Consider the following 23,524-nt stretch of genomic DNA (forward strand, 5'->3'; position numbering starts at 1 on the left):
TGTAGATTGGATGACAGTTCTGTGTCAATATCAACATCCTGATTTTGATAATCTGTATTCTATTTATGTTTTTAAAATGCCCGTATTTCTAGGAAATACACACTTAAGTATTTAGGGGTAAAAATCTCAGAAAAACTGTGTGTGTGTGTGTGTAACGACAGATTAGGCAGACTATGATAAAGCAAATGTGGTAAAATATCACCACCTATGGAAATCTGCAAAAACAATGTGCATGAAATTTGTATATAGTTTTGGGATTTCACTGTTTAGAAATAAACATTTTCAAAGGGAAAAAAACAGAAAATAAAGGAAGACATTTATATAAAGCTATGCAGGTGCACTACTCATAATGGCCTGAATGCAGAATGAATTGTTTTATTTTCACACAACAGCATCCTGCACGGTGCTATGGTGTATGTGTATGTAAGTATGTGTGTGTATGTATATATATATATATTTTTTTTTTTTTGGTGTGGGGGTTAATTATTAATTTTTAATGGAGGTACTGGGGATTGAACCCAGGACCTCGTGCATGCTAAGCATGTGCTCTACCCCTGAGCTATAGCTTCCCCTCTGTGCTCTGGTATTCTTGATCTAGACGCTGGTTACACAGTGTGCTAACTGCAAAAATTAACTGCGTAGTATACTTTTATCTGTATACTTTCCTGTGTTATACTTCAAACAAAGAAGTAAACAAAAATGCAGGCAGGAGTCAGGAAATGCTCACATGCACGAGAATCCTGGAAGGAATTTGGGTGTTATATTAATAATAACCGGATGCCATTCAAAATAACAGTACGAGGGAGATGACATGTCCCAATTTTCACTTTAGAACTGTCATCCTTTGTGTATGTGTATCAGTCATCACACGGACCAGGTTTTAAATATTGTGACATAGATGCTGTTTTTAGGCTTGTGGACTGTGGTTGTGAAAATTGGTAATGATCTGCTATGTCTTATAGCATTTTTCTTACTTTTTTTGGTATGGACTTGTTTTTAATTTAAAATTGTTCCTGCAATAGCGTAACACTTAAAAAGAAAAAATTCAAACATACACAAATGTAGAGATGGTACAGTGAACCCCCCATATACTCACCACCCAAATTAAATCACTTAGATTATACTTTAGCTCTTTCCCTCCACCCTCCAACTCAGAAGACTGCTCTTTCTATATGATGGTTTCTCTTCCAAACACCTTTTTTTCTGCCCAGGTAACAGTCAAAACCTTATCTTTTTAAAAATCCAGATGTTTCTGAAGTTTATCTTTATGGTCATGACCTTTGTGGGTGAGAAGCTGGAAACACTGAGTTTCCTTAGCTACTGTTTATAAATAAATAAAAATAGTACAATAAAAATAATAATCTGGCTATTACGTGGAGAACAGAGAGAAGCAAGATTAAAGAAGTAAGAGTATTTTCAAGAAAACTATAATAATTTTGGCAAAAAATAATGGACATTGAGGCTTGAGTGAAAACCATAGTTACAGAAAAGAGTGGAGACCCTCAGGACGTGATAAGGAGACAGACTAGATTTGCTGATGGATTGTATCTGTGGTGGGAGTGAAAAGAGGAACCAAAAGTGACATGAAATCTGAGGTAGCTGTTAGCTCCCCAAGTGAAGAAATGAAATATCCAGGTGACTGTATGAGGATAAGGGAAGGTCTGGCCTGTAGACAGAAATTTGGGTCATCAGTATATAAACAGTATTGTTAAGGCCATGAAATTTAATGAAATCACACTGGGAACAAGTGATAGAAATAGGCAGGGATGCAGCTTCGTGCTTTCCAACCCTGAAGACTTTAAAAGATGCCCAGAGAATGGAGAAAACCCGTCCATCAGGCACAAACAATGAGGACAAAGAAAAGATGCCGAGTTAAGTCTTGAATGAATATCTGGGGAGGCAGGTTAGAATGAAGGACCTTCCACTTCTCACTTCAAGGTAAGCGTAGTTAACTGCTCTTACTGATTTTTTCTTCTCTAATTAATTCTGCAGGAACAGACAATGAACTTTCCCAAAGCTCTAATATCATATTTAGAGACCACCACTGTGGTCAGCGTTCCCACCTACTAGCTTGCTTGGATTCATTCTCACCTGGCTCACAGAAGTCCACCTGGACAGTGGACCAGATATCCTTACCCAGGATAAAAGGTGCTGCTGTATTAACCAGAAGACTTGTTACATTATTTGATCCGGTAAAAGAGGTAAAAACAGGAGATGTGGAGAAAACAGGAAGTGACACTGCCGAAGAGGAAGTAGAGGAAAAGGAAGAAGTCTGGATGCTGCCAAGAAAACAACGTTCTACTGAACAATGAATCAATCCGAAAAAGAGAGAAAGGCACTTTTTTTCTTGAAACAGCAAGCAGGAGAGCCTCACCAAGAATTCAGGTATTGGTAATGACCTTTCAAGTTTTAGCCTTGTTAAACACACTTGGAAGGGTCAACCCTTCATGGCCAACTGCTTTACTTTCAAGGTCTCCCATCCTGCTGCTCCTCAGTTGCTCACTCACCTGAGAAGCACGGACACTGCATTTCATCTGCTACTCTCCATGGCTCCTCGCCATGCTTGAAATTAAGGATCATATCTGGTTTGGAAGCTTGACAGCCGGTTCATGGGAAACGACAAAGACCTGGACACTTATCACGGACTTGGTGGGGGATGTCTACGAAGAGCACAGAACGTCTCCTGAACTGACACACTAGCACCTGGGCAGATTAAAGATCTAATGAAGGAGAAAGCACATTAAGTTCCATCTGGGAACAGAAGAGGGACTGAGCATCTGTCTAGAAGCTCAAGTCCAGGATCTGGAAGCTCTTTGGAAGCCAGGGGAGCTGGAAGGGGGAAGCCTACTGGCTGTGCTCTCTGAGTGACGCAGGGCAGTCATCCTTAACTGGTGTCACAGGTTGCTGTAATTCTCCGACATCACGTCCTGGTAGCTGCCGCTCCTCCTAGGTAAAGTCCACCGACACATCCTCAGGTGACATTAATCCCTGCAATTACCACACGTTCTTCTTCAATTTGTGATGATCATTTCTGATGAGAAGAAGACCTACAGATACACCTTCTGGTTGTTTTCACCATTAGTTACAAAGGCTGTATCTCTGTAACAGTTTTCATTGGAAAGAAGTAAAGTGCCATTAAATCCATCTGGCAACTGAACACCTAATCCAGTAAAATTAGAAGTTTTTGTAAGGCATACTGATTAAATTCTACATGTAAGACATCCCTAAGATAGTAATCTCTGAAAACCATTTTTAACGTCTATTTAAAAGGTAGAGAACTAAGTGTTAACATATAAACACAGCAAGTATCTGTCCTCAAAGAGCTTTTATCTTGAACATTTTCCAACAGATAGAACAAAGAATAGAATCAGACATGAAATGACTACACGTGCAGGAATTATCAGCACTGAATATTAATAGGAATATTCAATATAAATATTTAATATATTGAGAAATAAGCTATCTTAAATATGGAGAAGGAATAAGATATTATTGAAATGACCACTTAGATGTATATAAACCAGAAGAAAATTTTAAAAATAGAGTCAATCCTCATTATTTATGGATCTATTGTGAATTCACCACCTACTAAAATTCCTCTGTAACCCAAAATCAATAGTCGCAGCACTTCTGTGACCATTTGCAGACACACAGATACAATTCTAAAGATGCCCCTCCAGATTCCTGTCCCTTAATTGGTCAAACAAACATTAATTTTGGAAGTGCTGTGAAGGGAGTCTGGAGATGTGATCAAGGTTACTAATAACCTGACCACAAGATAGGGAGATTAACCTGAATTATCGGTGGGCCCAGTGCAGTCACATACTAGTTTAAAGGAAGAGACAGTCAGATATGTGTCAGAAAGGGAAGCTGAAGAGATCTGAAGTACAAGAGGAACTCAAACGCCTGCTGGAGGGGGATCACATGGAAAGCGTCAAAAGGAAAGGAGGCAGCCTCTAGGAGAAAAGATTGACCCCTCAGCTGACAGCCAGCGAAGAAACAATGATCTCAGTCTTACAGTCACAAGAGAATGGTCTCTACCTACAACCTGCATAAGCTTGGAAGTGGATTCTCGCCAGCACTTTGTTGGCCAGTACTGTGATTTCAATCTCAAGAAGAAGAGAGCAGGGAAACCAGCCACACTCACTCAAACTTCTGATTTAAGGGACTGTGAAATAATACATTGGCAGTGTTTTAAGATGCTAAGAGTTGGTGAGAATTCGTTTCAGCACCAACAGAAAACTAACACATTATTGATACCAAAAACATTAAAAACGTTTTTCTTTTAATGGAGGTAATGGGGATTGAACCCAGGACCTTGCATATGCTAAGCACGCACCCTACCACTGAGGTATACCTCCACCCCTCAAAAACAACTTGTAATTCAATTTAAATACATCATAAATTCTTACACATGTATTCACCAGTATTCCTTTTATTTGAACACTATGGCCTACATTTCCCCATTCTACCTTTGTCCTAATCTCAATTTTATGGTTTATTTTTTCTCAAATTCTGAATTTAGGAACATGCATGTTTCCATTTAATAGTTATTTTTATAAGCCTCTGTAAATTCAGGAGGAAGAAAGGCAAAATAGAGAAACAGAGAAAAACTCACCAGGGCCTTCCTCGGTCGTTTTCTCCCATTCTTAGAAAATGACCAACATTTCTAGGGTACGGTCTACTCTGTTGTCTTTTTGGGTTCTGAACATCTGACAGAAGATCTCTGATCAAGGGTAAAGGAGACATTCAGAGAAGGGCCTGGCTTTTAGAATTTTAACAATTACTCAACTCCTCTTTTTTGATGAAGGACAAATTCTTAAAAGCACAAGGCTGGGACTGGCAAAAGGAGCCCCCAGAGATCAGACGAATCAGCCCATATACGACCTATGAATTTCTAGTCTCTACCTCCACCCCTAAGCATAGACACAAAGAGAGAGTCAGCTGCTCCCCTGAACAAGATCAGCACTGGGCAACTTGTGGTGGAGTGGCTGACTCTCTATTTCTCTGAGGTCTAGAAGGTTCTAGAATCTAGAAGCCCAAGTTCTAGCCTGGAAATCAAGACAAACTGGGTGCAGCGACATGGATGGACCTAGAGATTATCAAACTAAGTGAAGTATGTCAGACAGAAAAAGACAAATACCATATTGATATCACTTACATGTGGAATCTAAAAAAATGACACAAATGAACTTACTTATAAAAAAAAAAAAAACAGACTCACAGACATAGAAAACAAAGTTGTGGTTACCAGGGGGGAAAGGTGCTGTGGGGGAGGGATAAATCGGGAGTTGGGGGGATTGACAGACTAACTGCTATAGATAAAACAGATAAATAAGGTCCTACTATATAGCACAGGGACCTATAATTCAACACCTTGTAATAACTTATAATGAAGAAAATGTGAAAAGGAATATATATACATATATACACATGTATAACTGAAATGCTATGCTGTACACCAGAAATTAACGCAACACTGTAAACAGATTATATATACATCAATATCAAAAAAAAAAAAAAAAAAGACGAAGTGGGTGGAATCTGTAAATCTTAAAACTAGGGTTGTAGGTTCTAAAGTATGCAAATCAAATTTCTTTTGTCCTAAATCATCTTCCCATTGCTAATAATAATACTATTTAAAAGTTGTTCACTTAGTCCTCAAGGCATTGCATGGCAGAGAGTGTTCTAGAAGTTTTCTGTTCATGGTAACAGAGCTGGTAAGAAGAGGCTATAGGACTGGACATCCCATAGGACACACTAAAATTCCCCTCCCAGGTCCCCAACACAGGATCCACCTGGCCCCCTAGAGCAGGAGGGATGAAGGTGGAAGGAGGAGGATGTCCCACACAGCAAAGGAGTTCCTGGAGCCATCACTCACCCAGGCCACACAGCAGGGCAGACCCACGAGGTCTGACCTGGCCGGAGCTGAGCACTAGATGGGCTCAGAATCGACCCAGGCAGAACTAACTCCCTCACACGGCGCAGACAGAAACTGCAGCAGCCTTCGGTTGGGGTTCTGGCAGGTACCCTCCTTTGACCACCACTGTACCCAAGTAGAATTCACTCATGTAGGGAAAAATGGCAGGAGATGCACGAACGGTGTGTCCCAGAAACCACCACGGTGACCAAACATCCAAGGCGCACCAGCCCCTAACCAGGAAGGTAACGTACCCTAAACCGTGCCTCCCAGACAGAGCAGCGCAGCACAGGCGCCAGCCCCCAGGGAAAGGAGGGGGCAAGTCAAAGGCCGAACGACACTCCTCCAGTTTGGCTGCGCTCGGTTCTCCTCCTCATGGGACCGGGTCCTCACTGGCAGCAGCAGCTTCCTTCTGGTCCCTTCCTGGGAGGCTGAACACCCTGGGGACAGGGGCTCTGGCACCTGGAATGGCCTCATCTGCCCCTCTGTCATGGGGAGAGCGCCTCACAGTAAATTGTACTTTTTGTAATCCCCTTGATGTAACCTTTCTGAGCATACAGAATATTTACAGTAACGTTTTAACACCATTTTGTACTAATTGTATGCCCTGTGCCACTTGTGCGTCTCTGTTGACTTTCCTTCATATTTATGGGTCCTGTTTTCCTGCTGCTTTGCATACCTGGGTAGGTTTTGATTAGATGCCAGATGCTTCGAATTTTACATGACTGGTTGATGGATTGCTTCCTATTCCTTTGACTACTACTGGGTTTTGTTCTGGGAAGCAGTTAAGTTACTTAGAAAGTTTGGTTCTTTTAGTGGTTTGCATCAGTGCTTTGGAAGGAAGGTTTGGAGCAGCCTTTAGTCTAGATCCAACGGAAGCCACCCACTGAGGCAACACTCTTCTCAAGTTCCGCTGTGATCCTCTGGGTGGTAGGTGTTTCCATTCCAGCTGGTGGAAACACAAACAACTCTCAACTCTGTGCAAGCTCCAAGGATGGCTCTGCCTGTCTGTTTCCAGCGGTTCTTTCTCCAGGCTGGGGAATTTCCTCACATATAGTGATTGCAACTTATAAACTTGGCGGGGAACACTACAGAACTGTGGAACCCACTCACTCTGGATACAGCCCTCTCCTTTCCTGTCATCTGTCCCATGGACTGGAGCCACCTTGAATTCTCCAAATTCAAAACCCTGTCTGAATTCAGGGAGGCTGCTGAGATCTTTTGGGGTTCCCCCTCCCTATGCGGCAGAACAGAAGCTCTCCAGGCAGTAAGCTGGAGGCAACCACAAGGTTCGCTTCATTTGTGTTCTCTCTCTCACAGACAGCTGTTCTGAGCTCCCTCTTACCCAACACCTGAAAACAGTCCATTCACACATTTTGTCTATTTTATTTTTTTTTCAGTTATTGAAGGTGGGAGGATATATATGTTATCCTGTTGAAGAAAAAGGAGTTGTTAGAATTGGCTGTGAAAACACTGGTCAGTATTTAGGTGCATCGTGATATATGCAGATATATAAATCTATAGTTTCATAGTTAGATGCAAACGTTGGTCTGGCAGCAGTTCCAGCAGCACAAATCTCATGTTCCTTTAGGACATTTAAGAGTTCTCTTCCTGTGCTGATAATCTGATTTATACATTTCAAGAACATTGTGCAGTGTTCATATCTAACACTCGGTGTAGGGTTCTCTGATTAAAGAAAAAATGTTAATGTATTTAGTTCATAATTACTTTAGATAATTCTTTCTCCGGAAACAGCTTTCCCAAATTTACTTAAGGGCTAGGTAGGAATTTATCGAACTGTAAATTCTCTGAAGTCTCATGTTTTTGTGGTAGGCGAAATAATGTCAAGTCCAAAGATGTTTATGTCCTAATTGTCAGAATCTGTATGTCACACTGCATGGTAAAGGGGAATTAAGGTAGAAGAGGGAACTAAGTATGTTAGGACCATATAAGTTGTTTCTTATATGAAGAGTTTTAGAGGTTCAGAGAAATTGTGCCTCGGGATGGATTATACTCAGAGCCTCACCGATACTTGACCTAGATGATGAGATTGGGTGCTGCTGAGCTGATGAATTTTAGGTGAGACTTTGGACTCTGGGTTGGGGCTGTAATGGGTTGAGCCATTCAGAGATATTGGGACAGGGTGAATGCATTGGGCACGTGGGATGGACACAGATCACTGGGTGCCAAAGGGTGGTCTCCAGTAGGCAGAATAATGGCCTCCCAAAGATGTCTACATCCCAGTCTCCAGGACCTGTTAAATTATAAGGCAAAGAGGATACAAGGTAGCAGATGGAGTTAAAGCTGCTAATTAGCTGATTTTAAGATAGGGAGATTATCCTGGATTATGTGGGTAGGCCCACTATAATCACAAGGGTCCTTGAGTGTGGATGAAGGAAGTCGAAAAATGAGTGTCAGACTGATGAAAGAGTTGACCTGCTATTGCTGGCTTTGAGGAAGGAAAGGGGCCACAAGCCAGGGAATCTGGGCAGCTTCTAGAAGCTGGAAAAGCCAAGAAACAGGTTCTCCTCGAGAGCCTCCAAAAAGAAATGCAGCCCTGCCAACAGCCTTGCTTTTAGACCAGTGAGATGCATTTTGGACTTCAGACTCCAGAATAATACACTGTGTTGTTCTGAGACACCGTATTTGTGGTAATTTGTTGCAGCATCCATAAGAAACTAATACAGCTGTACTTCTATATTCATTATATTCTCAGGTTTCTACTACATCATGCAATTCCTGGTGTCCAAGATGATTTCCTTTATTAGAGAAGTCTTTCCCACTTTCTCAAGGTAAAACGGTGATACAAGAATTCGTTTAGTGATAGATGTTTCTTTTTTTCTTTTTGCATTCAGTGGGGTTCTCTTTTCTACGAGTTCTTCCACGTTGGTGAACACGTGTTCCACATCTAGTGCCTCTAGAGTCGTCTTTCTGTGCTTCTCTGACAAGTGATAAGGTACAACTTATCACTGAAAGAGATCGCATTCCCTCCTAAGGTTGTGGTCCTGTGAGAATTCTGTGATAGCAACCGTGATGCCACCTCCAGGCAAAGGCTTCCCCCAGCGGCTGCACTTCTGGGCAATGTGATCTGACAGGTACTTACCAAGTCTGACCCTCGCAGGGGCATCCTCCGCCACCACTGCATCCACGGCATTTCTGTCCTAAGTGAGCCGACACATAACGGACGTGGGGCGGATTCACGCTAAAGGCTTTTCCACGCTTCCGGTACTGGAGAATTGTTTTTTTCCTATGCGATATCTGTGACACATAAGACATAATTTATTACTGAAGGGGTTGTCACATTCATTGCACCTGCAAGGTTCGCTCCCTCTGTAAATTCCCGATTAGCTACTGAGGCTTGACTTCGTGGAAAAGGCTGCTGCACAATCACTACGTTTCTGGCCCCGAGGAGCTCGCCGATGTTTAACGAGGGATGAGTTTCCAAAGAAGACATTTCTGCAGGCACTGTGTTCATAGCCTTTTGCTCCTGGACCAGGTCACTCATGTATAAAGAGCTATGACTCCCCGAGGAAGGTTTCTCCACCTTCAATGAATTGAGAGCTTTCTCTCTCATATGAGTTTTCTTATGTTTGATGAGGACGGACATGTGGGCAAAGGCTTTGCCACATTCACCACAGGCATACGGTCTCTCTCCAGTGTGAGTTCGCTGATGCTGAATGAGCTTGGACTTGCTTCGGAAGGCTTTTTCACAGTCACTGCATTCGTAAGGTTTCTCTCCCGTATGAATTCTCTGATGCTTGGTCAGGTCTGACTTAAAAAAGAAGGTTCTCCCACATTCACTGCATTCATAAGGCTTCTCTCCTGTGTGAAGTCTCTGATGTGCAATGAGGTAGGCCTTCTGGGAAAAGGCTTTCCCACACACACTGCATCCGTAGAGCTTCTCTCCAGTGTGAGATTGCTGATGTCTACTGAGCCGGCACTTCCGGCTGAAGGCTTTCCCACATTCGCCGCACTCATAGGGTTTCTCTCCCGTGTGAGTTCTCTGATGTACCATGAGCTGTGACTTCCTGGAAAAGGCTTTTCCACATTCAGTACATTCGTGGGGTTTCTCTCCCGTATGAGTTCTCTGATGCTCGGTGAGCTGAATCTTCCTCATGAACGTTTTCCCACATTCGCTGCATCTGTGGGGTTTCTCTCCTCTTTCAGTTCTCTGATGTCTAACGAGCTGTGCCTTCCTGGAGAAAGCTTTCCCGCACTCACTGCACTGATGTGGTTTCTTTCCTGGATAAGTTTTTTGATGGTCACTGAGCTGTGGTTTAGTGCTACTGGGTTTAACACAACCGTGGTATTTAATACCAGTAAGAGTTTTATCATGCTGGACGTAGTGAGATGATTTCCCATATCCGCTAAACTCATCAGAATTCTTTCCTGCATGTCTTCTATTCTCAGTAACAAAACCTAAATGTGATTTCAAATGTTTACAATGTGAGCCAAACTTATTGTGTCTTTGTGTTAAAGGAACCAGACTTTTGCATACATCGACATTATTTCCAAGTGCATAACTTTGCTGATATCTGTCCACAGTTTTAATCCCATTTTGGTTTTCTGGGTGCCATTGCATATGGTCAAGCTCCCACATTTCTTCTAGGAAAAAGAACAATGAAAATACTCATGATAGTTTTAGGGGGGAAAAAGGTATAAAAATGCCGTGGTTTGGGCTATCTCTTATAAGATCTCAGTCTAAGAGAAACGTACCCTATAGAAATGGATCCTATGCTCTGTGAAAAAGTTGACAATACTGTAAAACAGCTACTTCAGAAACAATGATGGATAGCCTACAATGAAGAAATATAACCCGGGCTTCTTTCCAAAGAGGACCATGCAAAGTGGGGACAGAAGCAGACACAGAACCACACTGTGACTGGAATACAACAAAAGAAGGTAGAGGGGATGGATTCAATAAACACTGAATCGGTTGGTGTTTGGGAAGATGTCACACTATCATATTAGAATATCAGAATTAGTATGTCACTAGAGTGTGACTGATATATTCTATCTCCATGGAGCTGCCATTCTAGCAACAAGAGAGAAAGAGAGAGGCAGCAACAACCAAGAGGTTAGCAAAGAAGGAAGAAAATGACAGATCGTGAAAAGTGGGATGAAGGAGGTGACACAGCAGTGGTAATTCAGTCTTAGATAAAGCAGTCATCCTCAAGAGAAAAGAAGTTAAGCTGACATCATAGGATAAAAGAGTGAGCAACGCTGTGCAAATAACTAGATGAAGACTATTCCACAAAGAGGGACCAACCAGTGCAAAAACCCAAAGGCGGCGAAAACTTCAGCGTGATCAGGAAATGTTAAGGGAGGCTGGCGTATCTGGGACCATCCTGAGCTTGAAGGAAGTAGAGATAGTTAAGTTTAGAAAGGCAGGTAGAATTGAGAGCATAGAGATTTGATAGAAAGACTGTTAAAAACTCGATTTTATGCTAAGAACAAAGGCAGGTAGAATGAGAGCATATAGATCTTGTAGCAAGACTTTGTCAAAAATCAGATTTTATACTAAGAACCAAGCCACCAAAACTTTTTTTGGCAGGAATACAAGCGGTTTTGAATGGATATTTCCAAAAGGTCACACGACTCCTATGGAGAATGGCTTGGAGAAATGAAATTGTTGAGAAAACACACAGGAGACTACGGCAGAGTGCAGGCAAGAGGTAACAGTAGCTTCAGCCTGGATGACTACCATGGAGATGAAAAAAATGTACAAAAACAAAATTCCTAGGATGGAAGCGGAAAGGACAAGTGTAGTGGAGGGAAAGACAAGACTCACCAGCAGAACCAATGCTGGAGGCAGAAGAGTGAAGAATCAAGGGTTAGTCCTCAATATGTGGCTTAAGCATCCATCTAGAAGCTGGTGCCATTTAATAAATGGGGAAGAGTAAAGACACAGGTGTGGCGTTTGTGGGGAATCAAGTGCTCCGTTTTGAGGTGGATGTCATGTTTGGGATGACTAATCCATTCAAGAGAGAGTATGATGTACTCAATTGGATCTATGAGTGTGGAGAAAGTTCTAGACTCTAGGTAACAATTTTAAGTCATGTGTTTATACATATTACTTAAATATTTGGACTGCATGAAACTATATGAGCTAATTTAAGAATGAATAGAGAAAGAGGAAGGCCCAGGACAAGTGGCTTCATGCACTCCCAAGTTTTAGAGTTTGGGGAGAGGGATGTGCAGGGATTATGAGAAGCCCGTCTAGAGATATCAAACCATATCTATGCTGATCAAACAAACAAACGACATGGGTTTTAGTAACAAAGGGATGGAGCTGGAATGTAGGATCACATTGAACCAGAACGTAGGATCCACGGCATCTAATGCCAAGATTACTGAGCTAAAATACTCAATAATCGCCTTGTCACTAAATCTTCCCCTCTCATGCCAACTACACACCAAAATTAAACTTTCCTAAAACACCAATCACCTATTTAATTGTAATACTCCAGTTAATACTCCAACTGTCTATATCGGGATGATACAACTTCAGAGGACCCAATACATCCAAACGTACATGTATCTATCTGAAATTTTAAAACAAGTCCCTGGGCCATCTACTCATGTCCTGTGTACCAACTGGTGGAAATACCACTTTCTTTAATCATACTGTAACTGTATATAGAGCTGTTCAGTAAAACTTTCTGCAGTGATGGAAATGTTCTATATCTGTGTTTTCCAATATGGTAGCCATGTGTATGGCTGTTGAGCACTTAAAGTAACTGCAGAAATAACTTGTTACTTTTACTTAATGTTAATTAAATTTAAATTTAAGTAGCCCACCCGTGGGTCATAGCTCTTTATACATGAGTGACCTGGTCCAGGAGCAAATGTCTTCTTCGGGACCTCAGCCCTTATTAAACATCAGCAAGCTTCACATTTTCTCATCAAGTCCCACTGCCTGCACGCCCTCCACCCACAGAGAAATACAACCATAACCTCAAAAGGAGCTAAAAGTAAAAAACTGGAATCAGCCAACAGATGCAGCAACTGGGGCAAAACAAGTCTGTATTATAGTGGCCTCCTTGGAAGGCGGGAATTGATTGTGGAATCTCCAAAAGGCCTTTGCAAAACAACAAAATTTGATAGGAACAGCACAGACCTTTAGAAATAACACGGCAGAGTGAAAGGAAAGACTCGAGGCAACCGGAAGGTGACCAGGCACCGGGGTGTAGAGCTGTACGGCAAAACCTCAATAAAAGGCACGGGAAGTAAAAGGATTCACCAGGAGGACAATGACCTCCTTCATGAGGCTGAAGGAAAAAGGGTTTCATAGGACAATTATCTCAGGTGCCAGCAAAATACAAGATTAGAGGGCAGATTAGACTATAGAAAGAGAGCTGTTAACTTGGGGATGCCTGTCAGCGTGCAGGAAGCCTACATCTTTGCTATCTATAGAAACACACTATGATGGTGAAGATGGTATCTGGGAGGAAGGAGGGTCCAGTTTCACACACAGGAAGCAGGATATCACAGGGCGTCACAGCAGCCCTGGTGGCTGGTAACACGCAGAGGATTAGAGGGCAGATTAGACATTAGTAGCTGGGGTCAATCTGGGGCTCTCCAGCAGAGAACAGAAAGTTTAGGCCTTGAGAATGAATTCAACTTTCAACAGAAGATTAAAACAAAAACAAAAACAAAAACAGAACCTGAAAGCTGGGGAAACAAAAGGTGAATTAGGAGACAGAGGTGCCCTGAGAGACGAGGCGTGTGGTTCTCAGATGCACGAGGGTGAAGTGGATCATCAGCCTTTTCACAAGGGGCAGAAGGAAGGAGCGGTGCTGAGTGCACTGCGATCTGTGTGGGTCGTGAGGGGTTATCTCAGAGCAAGTCAGGTGGAGAACAGGACGTGAGAAGAAGAAAAAGGAGAAGGCATAAGTGAGCCTGCTGGGAGGAATGGAACCGGATAAGACAGCAGGTCCCGGATGAGACAAACTGCAGTCAGAGCCAGAAAATCTAAAAAAGGAAGACAAGGTGGGGAGGGTATAGCTCAGGGGGTAGAGTGTGTACTTAGCATGCATGAGGTCCTGGGTTCAATCCCCAGTACCTTCATTAAAATAAATAAGTAAATAAATAAATCTAATTACCCCACCCCCAATAAAAAGGGGAAGACATCATGCTTTAACAGCAGGCAAAGAACAGCCCTAATAAAGAACATGCAGGAAGGTGTTAGGTTTCTGGGTCACCAGTGGGTGGAAGGGAAGTTCTCCAGGCAACATTCTGAGAGTGTCAGCCCTCCACTGGTGCACTGGAAGTTTAGTGTCCTTTCTCCCCATTTCCTCGGTTTTCACTCACTCACCTGGACAGGTGTGCCTAGGGGCTGCTCCCTCTGCTCTCCACGGTGGTCGTCTGCGCTCCCACTGAAACAGTGAATCTGGTTTGGTAGCTTGATGTCCTGTAAACGGGAAGTCATGGAACACTTGGCATTGAACATCTGAGCCTGGGGAACCCATGAGAAAGCTGGAGAAAGTTATCTTTCAGGGACGACATCATTTGTACTTTGGTAAATAAAACCCTTTAACTCGGAAAGGGAGAGCACACACCCTCGGACCTATGGTGCTTTTAGTCCAGCTCATGAAATATTCCAGGGGCCCTAAACATTTCACTGAGTGAGAAAAGAAAAAGCATCTGACAGTGACGCTGCCTGTCAGGCTGCACCCAGCAGACCTACAAGCCCTGTACTGGCCCAGCTTGAAGACCAAAGAAAGAGCCCGGAGTCAGCAACAGCGACATCAGTGGTTTAATGGATTAGGGGACCTTACACGTCTGAAGCAAGGTCCTGGAGCGAGACCCTCACCGTGTGCGGTGGACGGTGGGCAGGACATGGCGGCAGTTGTGAGGGTACCAGTTATAGGGGGAACTGACATCAGGTTGGCTCACTGGTTACCAGGGAAACCAGGAGAGGGGCACGCCCCTCACCGCCCGTTTGATAAGCCATCACAGTGGAGATGTTCTGATCTAAAGTTAGAACAGTCATCAGCTGGGGGAGGGGCAGGTATGCAGGAAGGTCAGTCAGGTGAGTAGAGTGCAGGGGAAGCAGGCACAGGTCGAGCAGGGGATGCTCAGAGAGCAAGAGAACAGCCATCTTGGGTGGCCTGACCCTGCCCTCTCCTTACCTACTGACACGAGGTTGTAGTAGTTCTCCAACATGACATCCCTGTACAGGTCCTTCTGGGATGCATCCAGTAGCTGCCACTCCTCCCAGGTGAAACCCACAGCCACGTCCTCGAATGACAACGATCCCTGTGATGACAAACCCCGGTGTAATCGGAGGCGGGACAGATGATGGGGGAAGGATGGACAGGGACACATTCGGACCATTCTCTCCCGGATAAACAGTGCACGCGGTGACTAGTTCACGTACCACGGACCATGTGTCTTAGTCCACCCTGGTTGTTACAAGAAAATACCACAGATCGGGTGGTTTATGAAAACAAATTTATTTCTCACAGCTGTGGAGGCTGGGAAGTCGGAGATCAAGGCATGGCCGCGTTCTGGTGCGGGCCTGCTTCCTGGCTCAGTGGGCACCTTCTCACTGTTCTCACGTGGACGGGTGACAGACGTGCACTCTCTCCTTTTCAATGAAGATACTGGGGATTGAACCCAGGACCTCGTGCATGTCAAGCACGGGCTCTACCACTGAGCTACAGCCACCCCCTACCCCTGCCACGTATTCTCTTTTGCAAGAACACTAATCCTATTCACGAAGGCCTCACCCTCATGACCTACACACCTCCCAAAGGCCCCATCTCCTAATGCCCTCAGCTTTGAGGGTTCAGATTCAACACCTGAATTTGGGAGGCACACAAACATCCAAACCACAGCCCTGTGGAAGTCTACCAGCTAGTCCCTCTCTGACTAAAAAAGTGCTAAAATAGTATTTACACAGATGTAAAAAGCACTGTGCAGTAAGAATGTCTTTGTTTATAACAGTGAAAAATCTATCAGTAATTTAAATGTTTGCCATAAGCAGACAGGGTGTGCTGTATCTCTATGCTATGAAAAACTGTGCAAACATTAAAATCAATGGGGTATATTTAAACATACTGGTATCAGTGATCTTCAAGGCATTCTCTTTTTTTAGGGGGGGATTGGATTTTTATTTATTTATTTTTAGAGGAGGTACTGGGATTGAACCCTGGACCTTGTGCATGCTAAGCATATGCTCTACCATTTGATCTATACCCTTCCCCCAAGGCATTCTCTTAAATGAAAAAAAATCAAGTCCCCAAATTGTATATATAGTATGAGCCCAGAAATGTGAAAAATCTTCATAATATATATAATAATATATAATATACATAAAAACCTTAGTAATACAGTCTAAGTATACATATGTATACATATGTAAATGTATATGTAAATTAATGTAAATATAAATATACATACGTTTTACCACTTGTCAATTATAGAGAGAGAATGGTGGGAGACCCAAACTATTAACATTTGTTACCCTTTGGGTGGGAATTCAGCAAGAAAAAGGTAAAAGGGGATATTCTCTTTTGGTGCCAAGACTTCTGTTTGCTACAATATCTTGGAAATACTTACTGGAAAACAAGTTTAGGCTATAATCTTAAAATCAAGGCAAATTCAGAAGTGAGATATGCAGGCTCCAGGGGTCATACAAAGTTCTTTTTTTTTAATAATGATATTTATTTTTATTGTATTTTGTTTTTGCTTTTTAAAAAACATTTTTTAAAATTGTAAATTTAATTTTTTCTTTTTCTCAACAGGGCACTGGGGGTTGAACCCAGGACCTCATGCATGCCAAGCACACATGCTCTACCACTGAGCTCTACCCGCCACCGGCCCGTACAGTTCTTAAGACTGCAGCCTAGGTAAGTGACTATTTAAGACCCTGTGGGTTGCCGTAACTTGAATATCTTGCATGCAAATAAAACCATGTATCATTAGAGTAATTAAAAACACAAAGACCCAAACAAGAATAATTGGCTCTGGCCTCATTTTTTGGACCTGGGGTTGGGAAGGCATATCTGCACACCAAGCTGCTCTCAAAAAATGGAACTTTTAGCTGTCTCCTGAAAATCAATCCCAAAAATCTGGTTGAGAGAATTCTTCTTCATGGAGGACCACTCAAAGGTCAAACAGCCCATCCATTCCACTGGGTAAAACAGGCTTTCTTCTTGGGTAAAGTCAGACTTCCAGAAGGCTCCATGTCAAGGCATTCTCCTTTCAGAGAAACTTACTCAGCTGAGTTCTGCTTTGGCGTGACCCACGTGGCCCACTCTGGGGAGCCCAGTAAGGAAAGGCCCAAGGACATCGTATGCCTTTATTACAAGACTGATAATGAGGATACTGTCTATCACAAAACCTCTTTGAAGAACTAGCAAAAGAAATTAAAAAAAATTTTTTTTATTGAGTGTGGTTGATTTACATCATAGTTTCAGGTATACAGCAAAGGGATTCAGTTATACATATACATACATATGTATATTTTCTTTTCTGATGCTTTCCCATTAGGTGTTATTACAAGAAATGGAACACAGTTCCCTGTGCTATTCAGGAGGTCCTTGTTGTTTATACACTGATGTGTGTGTGTTAATCCCCAACCCCTAACTTATCCCTCCCCACCCTTTCCCCTTGGTAACTATAAAAGAAATTTCTTAAGATCCAAGAGCAATGAAATGTTTTCTTCCCCTGAATACTGATTTGCAATCACAGACAATGCAAATCACGTAACGTCTCACGTGCTTCCTGCTATAATGGCTGCCAAGAAAAGCAGACTCAGGCTCAGAGCTTCGGCACCCCACAGGGTCTTACACAGCCACTTACCTGGGCTCCAGCCTTAAGAACTTCATACAGACCCTAGAGCCTACGTATCTCGTTTCTGAATTTGCCTTGATTTTAAGAGTATAGCCTAAATTTATTTTCCAACAGATCCTGATTTCTATCAGTATACACTGTCTCCTTTCAGCAGACTGTTTTTTAGAAGCTTCCAGCAATTCACTGGGAAACAAAAGATAAAACAGATTAAAACAAACCTCACCTGGACTTTGGTCATTTTCTCCAGTTCTTAAGAAAGGGCTAGCAACTCTAAGGTGTGCTCTGTCTTCTATCTCTCCGGGCCTGCCCCAAAGTTGCGGTCAGGTATCTCAGGTCAGGCTGCTTCTGGAACGATGATCTCCCAAGCAAGGAACCCTCTCCTTCTATTGCAGAAAATGTCTTGTTCCCGCAGAATGGAGCCTCTGGATGCAAGAGCAAATTCAGCTATGAGAGCCTGGGACCACAGCTCTCTCTTGCCATAGGGACTCACTCTAATAGAAGGCCCCACATCTCCGAAATAAAATAGGTATTTTCTTAACAAAGGGAAAATGGATGCCTGGTTGGCGGCCAAGAGTAGCTAATAAATAATAGGTTAGAGGAGGAAAGCCTACATTGATATTGAAAAACCAGTTCGTAAAACTTGGTATTGCTTTTGTTTTAAACCTGTAATAGGCTTGGAATAGTGGCAAAGTGAGCAAAAACATATGTAAGGTACACAAAATATATGTTTAGGTCCACTAATGCAAGATTCACTGAATGAACAGCTATAATCCATCTCATGGAATACTACGTTAATTTCATATCTTAACAAACTTAAGTAAAAAATGGCCATAATATACAACTCGGTGGACAAGGCACATTTCTACTCATTATGTATAATACAATTCTATATTTCTGCAAAAGCAAAGCAACACACCTGTATCTGTGGGTACATATGTGAGTGTGTGTATACACACACTCACAAAAGGAAATACAGCAATGTTAATAATTATTATGGCTGGTCCGATATATTAGGATGTGAATTTTACAGCTTTTTCAATAAGCACAGGATATTTTCAATTACAACTGGAAGTTTACATTTTTAAATTTTAAATTAAAAAAAAACTCCAACTAAAGTTAAATTAAAGGTGTTGCCAAGTCACTGTACATCAATAGCCATGTTTGCTTTTGGAAGGAATATTTGTTTATTTATAAATTTTATTTCTCTATTTAAATAAAATATTTAAATTTATTTTGTTATTTTAAATTAAATATACATTCAGTCAACTATATCTCAGTTAAAAATGCAATTCGAACACTTCCACTGTAATTTTTTTTTTTGATTCATGGGTTATTTAGAGGTATATGAGATACTTGCCAAACAATTGGGGATATTCTACATACTGTTTTGGCATTGCTTCAGAGCTTAATTCCACTGTAGTTAGAGAAAACAGCCTGTATGATTTCGATCATTTGAAATTTGTTTAGACTTGCTTTATGGTCTGCCATATAACTTTTTATCAATGTCCTACAGGCATGTGAGAAAACCTGTTGGGTGGAATGTTTCATATTGGTCAAGTTTGTTAATCATGTTTGTTCATCTTTCAAGGGTCAGCACTATGGTGGGCTGGTGACCTGTTTTTGTAAATAATGTTTTACTGGAACACAGGCACACCCATCTGTTTATGTATTCTCTATACTACTTTCATGTTATGGTGGCAGAGATGAGCAGGCGCAGAAAGAAGACCACTGGGCTCATAGAGCTTAAAATATTTACTATTTACTTCTTTACAGAAAGGCCAGAAAAAGTCTGCTGGCTCCTGTAAATCTATAGCCTTCTAGCTTTTTGTCTCCTTGGTCTCCATTACGGAGAGAGGCACGTTAAGAAGGATTCCCACTGTGACTGAGCATTTGTCATTTCTCCTCGTATCTAGCATACTTTACACTTTAGGAATTCCACTAAGTGTATACCCAACAGCAGCAAGATGCGTTACAAACTGTTCATTTAAGCATTATTCATAATAGCCCCAAGCCAGTAACAACCCAAATGTCTATTAACAGCAGAATGGGTAAGTAAACTGGGGTATACTCATACAACAGAACGCTACACAGCAATGAAAAACCCATCTACTGCTATTTGCAATAACTTAGATAAATTTCACAACAGAATGTTGAACCAAAGAAATCAGATACAAAAGAACATGTACTGTATGATTCCATTTATATAAAGTTAACAATCAGGCAAATTTAATATGATGTTTTTAGGATAATAACTGCCTGTGGAGAGGAGAGAGGAGATGAGGATGAGGTTGGGGCTACCAGGGTGTTGTAATTTTTTTTTTTTAATTTTTAGTGTTATATTTGGAAAAAACTTTTAAAGAAAAGTATAGATCAGTTTCGCTTATAAATTTTCACCAAAAAACTTTAAAATTCTTAATATGAAAAATGTCAAGCAAAAGAAGAAACAGTATAATTAAACCTCATGCACACACACAAAAGAGCAGTATAAAATCATACTCCATGTATCTAATATGTGACTTCGGTAATTATCAACTCAAATCTAATTTTGTTTTATCTGCACCACCACTCACTCCCCCTCCACCACTGGATTTTTTTCTTTTTCTTTTTCTTTTTAAGGGGAGGAAGTAATTAGGTTTACTTATTTAAGTGGAGGTCCTGGGGATTGAACCCAGACCCCTGTGCATGCTAGGCAGGTACTCTTCCAATGAGCTATCCTCTCCTTCTACACCACTGGATTATTCTGAAGCAAATCCAAGACATCTTTTCCTTCCTAGATGCACAAATACTAAATAAAATATCAGGAAACATAATCCAGCCCTATCTTAAAAGAACAAGTAAGGTTTCTTCCAAGAATATAAGACAGTCAGAAATCTAGCAACATAAATCAAAGAAAACTTTGAAGAGACAGAAAGAAATTATAAATGAAAATGAAATTAAAAAGCCTTTGAGGGGAATCTAATGTACAGCATAGTGATTATGGTTAATAACATTGTATTATATGCTGGAAAATTGATAAAAAAGAGTAGATCTTCAATGTTCTCATCACAAAAAAGAAATGCTAATTATGGGACATGATGTAGATGCAATATGTAAATGTATCAAATCAACAGGTTGTACACTTTAAATTTACAGAATGTTATATGTCAATTACATCTTACTAATGGGGTTGGGGGAAGTCTCTGAGAAAGAATAACTTGATAAAGTACAATTACCATTTTTTCAAACTATACTATGTGTCAGGCACTACATTTTGTACTTAAATGACAACATTTGCTCATTTAATCTTCCTAACAACTATGTTAAGGAAATTATGAAAGCTTTTTTCACAACTGAGAAGTCTGACTCAGAGATTAACCTACCCAAGTCAGAGGCAGAAGCAGCTTCTTCTTACTCCAGTCCACACACCAGCTGGCTGGCCAAAACTGTTGGCAGATGACAAAAATGCTCAACTGGAAAACATAAAGAAATCAATATGAAGCTACTAAGTAGCATGAGGTGAGAAAATAAGTATATCTTTTAAATTTTTGCTCTTGTGCATTACATAAAATTAGAAGAAACAAAAAAGAGGGAGTAAGTTTACATGGGGGAAAAACATCATTTACAATTAGAACAAAAGTGTAAACTATTCACAAATAAACATCATAAAACATGTCCAAGACACATACAAAAAAAAAATCATAGCTCGTCAAAGAAATAACAACAAAAAACTTGAGTTAAAGGAAATCTGCACGTTCCTGAAAGTGCAGTGCCTACATCAGTGGGTAGGGTATAGCTCAGTGGTAGCCGGCGTGCTTAGCATGCATGAGGTCCTCGGTTCAATCCCCAGTACCTCCGTTAATAAACAAATAAACAAACCTAATTCCTTCTCTCCCCACTCCCCCCCAAAAAACAGACCTACATCAGTCTTACTGAAATTAAAACATTCACTTGATGGAACATACCTGCAGCAGTTAAAAAAGAAAGAAAGAACCCTTCCAAAGAGTTTGTAATACGGAAATGGTATAACAGGATGTTAGATTAAAAATGTATAAAGTTATAACAATACCTACACACCTGATCCCAATACTAAAAATGAAATATACAAATTTTAACGAGTCATTTTCTGGAGGAGTATTAGGAGGATGGAGGTGTCATTACTTGGGTCGGGATAAACCTGAAAACGTATTTCAATAGGAACATAAAGTAAACATGGAACACAAGAGGACCAGAAACCCCAACTCTAAAATTAAACATGCGGTAAGCTCCCCAAACGGTGTCCCCAACGCGGAGACTCCCAACTCCCCCAGCCACAGACATTCCAGACGCTACTCTGCAAAAAAGACCTTCCAAGTGTTCGCCCCAACAAGGAATCCCGTGAGCTCTCCCCCAACGTGGGGGAACTCTGAGCACACATCCCCAGTCGGATCCCCCAACATGCATCACCGAGCGAGGACTACCGCTCGCTTGCCCCAACACCGACCACTACGCAGGCTGGGACAACCACCACAGAACACCCCAACGCACTTTCCCTGGCCCAGAAACACGCTTGGAACCCGATACTGACCTGACGGATGACCTCCGTCTTCACCGCTGGACCAAACCACGGAACCACAGTTCTAAACACTTTGCTTTAGAGTCCGTAGCCCGGCGATCAACCCCCGCAGGTGTTAGGACCCTCGGAAGCTGGAAGGATGGCGGCCGACGAGAGCCAATAGACCTTCGTCCATAGCCGCGGACTCTGGCTCCTCGCAGTCCCTCTGTGACGTAGTATTGCCGCGCCCGGTTCGAGGATCTTGACCGGGAGCCGCCATTTTCTCAGGTATTGCCGTACAGCGGGCAAGGTCTTCCTCTTTCGGCCTTTCGCGGGAAGGTACAAAACGGTGATTTTCAAAAGCTATTGAAAAATGACCTATATCAACCCATTTCCAGGCCACTTGACCCACCAGGCCTCGATTTTGCAACATTCGCCAGGGGCATTACACAAACGCTTAGCTTCTCAGAAACTCAGACCTGCCCTGATCTCTCTGCAGGGTGGGCAGAGATGTCGCAGGCGTTTAGGCGTTTTGATTTAAAGGATAGAGAGAAGCTACGTGAGTGCGACCGTCTCAAGGGGACGTTCAACAGGGAGGGAACCCGAGCCGAACCAAGCTACAGTTGGAGAACCGACAAGTGTCCTAGGAATGCTGACTGGGGTGGGAGGTGGGGGCGGGGCTTTGAAGCCGCTGTAGGGTTTGGAGAACCGCTAAGGAAGGCACTGGTCTGACAGTGGGTAAAACGGCAGGATTATACAGCTCTCGTTATGACGGGTGTGGAAAATGGGAACACGGTTCATCAGAGATTGGCAAAAGGGGCAAAGCCAACGGAGAAGGGTGGTTTCACCTCCAATGTGGGTGGGAGGAGCCCCAGGTAGGGCAAGGTTTCCTTCTACAAAGATGGAAAATACTTTTGAATCAAGGGCTGAGTGGGGAGGGAGCGTTTAGCATGTAAGAGGTCCTGGGTTCAATCCTCAGTACCTCCATTAAAATAAATCTAATTACTGTCCTCCTCCCCCCAACCTCGGAGAAAGGGAAGAGATTCTGTTCAATGTTGCAGCCCAACTGATTAAACTGAGAGCTCTTAGTGCACACCGCACTCCCTGTAATTATACAACCAGGCTCAGAGAGCCTTCGAACTAAAGGGGTTAATCATTTATTCACCGAGCAGATGTTTATGAAATGCCTACTATGTGGCAAACACTTTTCTGCTTGCTGGAAATACAAAAGGTAGAAACGCAGACAAAAACATCTTTCTTCGTGAAGCCGTACATTCTACTGGTGTAGAGAA

General features: G+C 42.1%; 2 protein-coding genes, 1 long non-coding RNA gene and 1 other non-coding gene across 5 annotated transcripts in view; 1 reads left to right on the top strand and 3 right to left on the bottom strand.

The window, feature by feature from the left end:
- LOC116154659 (uncharacterized) overlaps positions 1–4,419 on the top strand; it is a 20,625-nt gene extending 16,206 nt beyond the window's left edge. The window contains exon 3 of the long non-coding RNA XR_004138583.2: positions 1,993–4,419. This is a non-coding gene — a long non-coding RNA (uncharacterized LOC116154659). The remainder of the gene's footprint in view (positions 1–1,992) is intronic.
- LOC105092011 (zinc finger protein 585B) overlaps positions 1–22,424 on the bottom strand; it is a 25,994-nt gene extending 3,570 nt beyond the window's left edge. Inside the window, exons 1-6 of one of the 2 annotated variants that reach the window (XM_064489764.1) lie at positions 22,266–22,424; positions 21,082–21,171; positions 17,946–18,144; positions 15,055–15,181; positions 14,238–14,333; positions 9,050–9,178 (exon numbers count right to left, since the gene is read on the bottom strand). In XM_064489764.1, coding sequence (XP_064345834.1) covers positions 9,168–9,178; positions 14,238–14,333; positions 15,055–15,181; positions 17,946–17,960 — 249 coding nt within the window. In that variant the 5' untranslated portion in view covers positions 17,961–18,144; positions 21,082–21,171; positions 22,266–22,424 and the 3' untranslated portion in view covers positions 9,050–9,167. Of the gene's footprint in view, positions 1–9,049; positions 9,179–14,237; positions 14,334–15,054; positions 15,182–17,945; positions 18,145–21,081; positions 21,172–22,265 lie in introns of those variants that run through there. The other variant, XM_031457087.2, reaches the window with a different exon arrangement.
- LOC116154645 (zinc finger protein 649) overlaps positions 9,168–23,524 on the bottom strand; it is a 32,176-nt gene continuing 17,819 nt past the window's right edge. Inside the window, exons 6-7 of the mRNA XM_064489879.1 lie at positions 16,939–16,949; positions 9,168–10,190 (exon numbers count right to left, since the gene is read on the bottom strand). Of these exons, the coding sequence (XP_064345949.1) occupies positions 9,168–10,190; positions 16,939–16,949 (1,034 nt within the window). The remainder of the gene's footprint in view (positions 10,191–16,938; positions 16,950–23,524) is intronic.
- TRNAV-GAC (transfer RNA valine (anticodon GAC)) lies at positions 15,521–15,596 on the bottom strand. Its single transcript has one exon. It is a non-coding gene; the product is annotated as a tRNA-Val (tRNA).

This window comes from Camelus dromedarius, chromosome 9, assembly GCF_036321535.1.
Source record: "Camelus dromedarius isolate mCamDro1 chromosome 9, mCamDro1.pat, whole genome shotgun sequence".
NCBI classification, from domain to species: Eukaryota; Metazoa; Chordata; class Mammalia; order Artiodactyla; family Camelidae; genus Camelus; species Camelus dromedarius.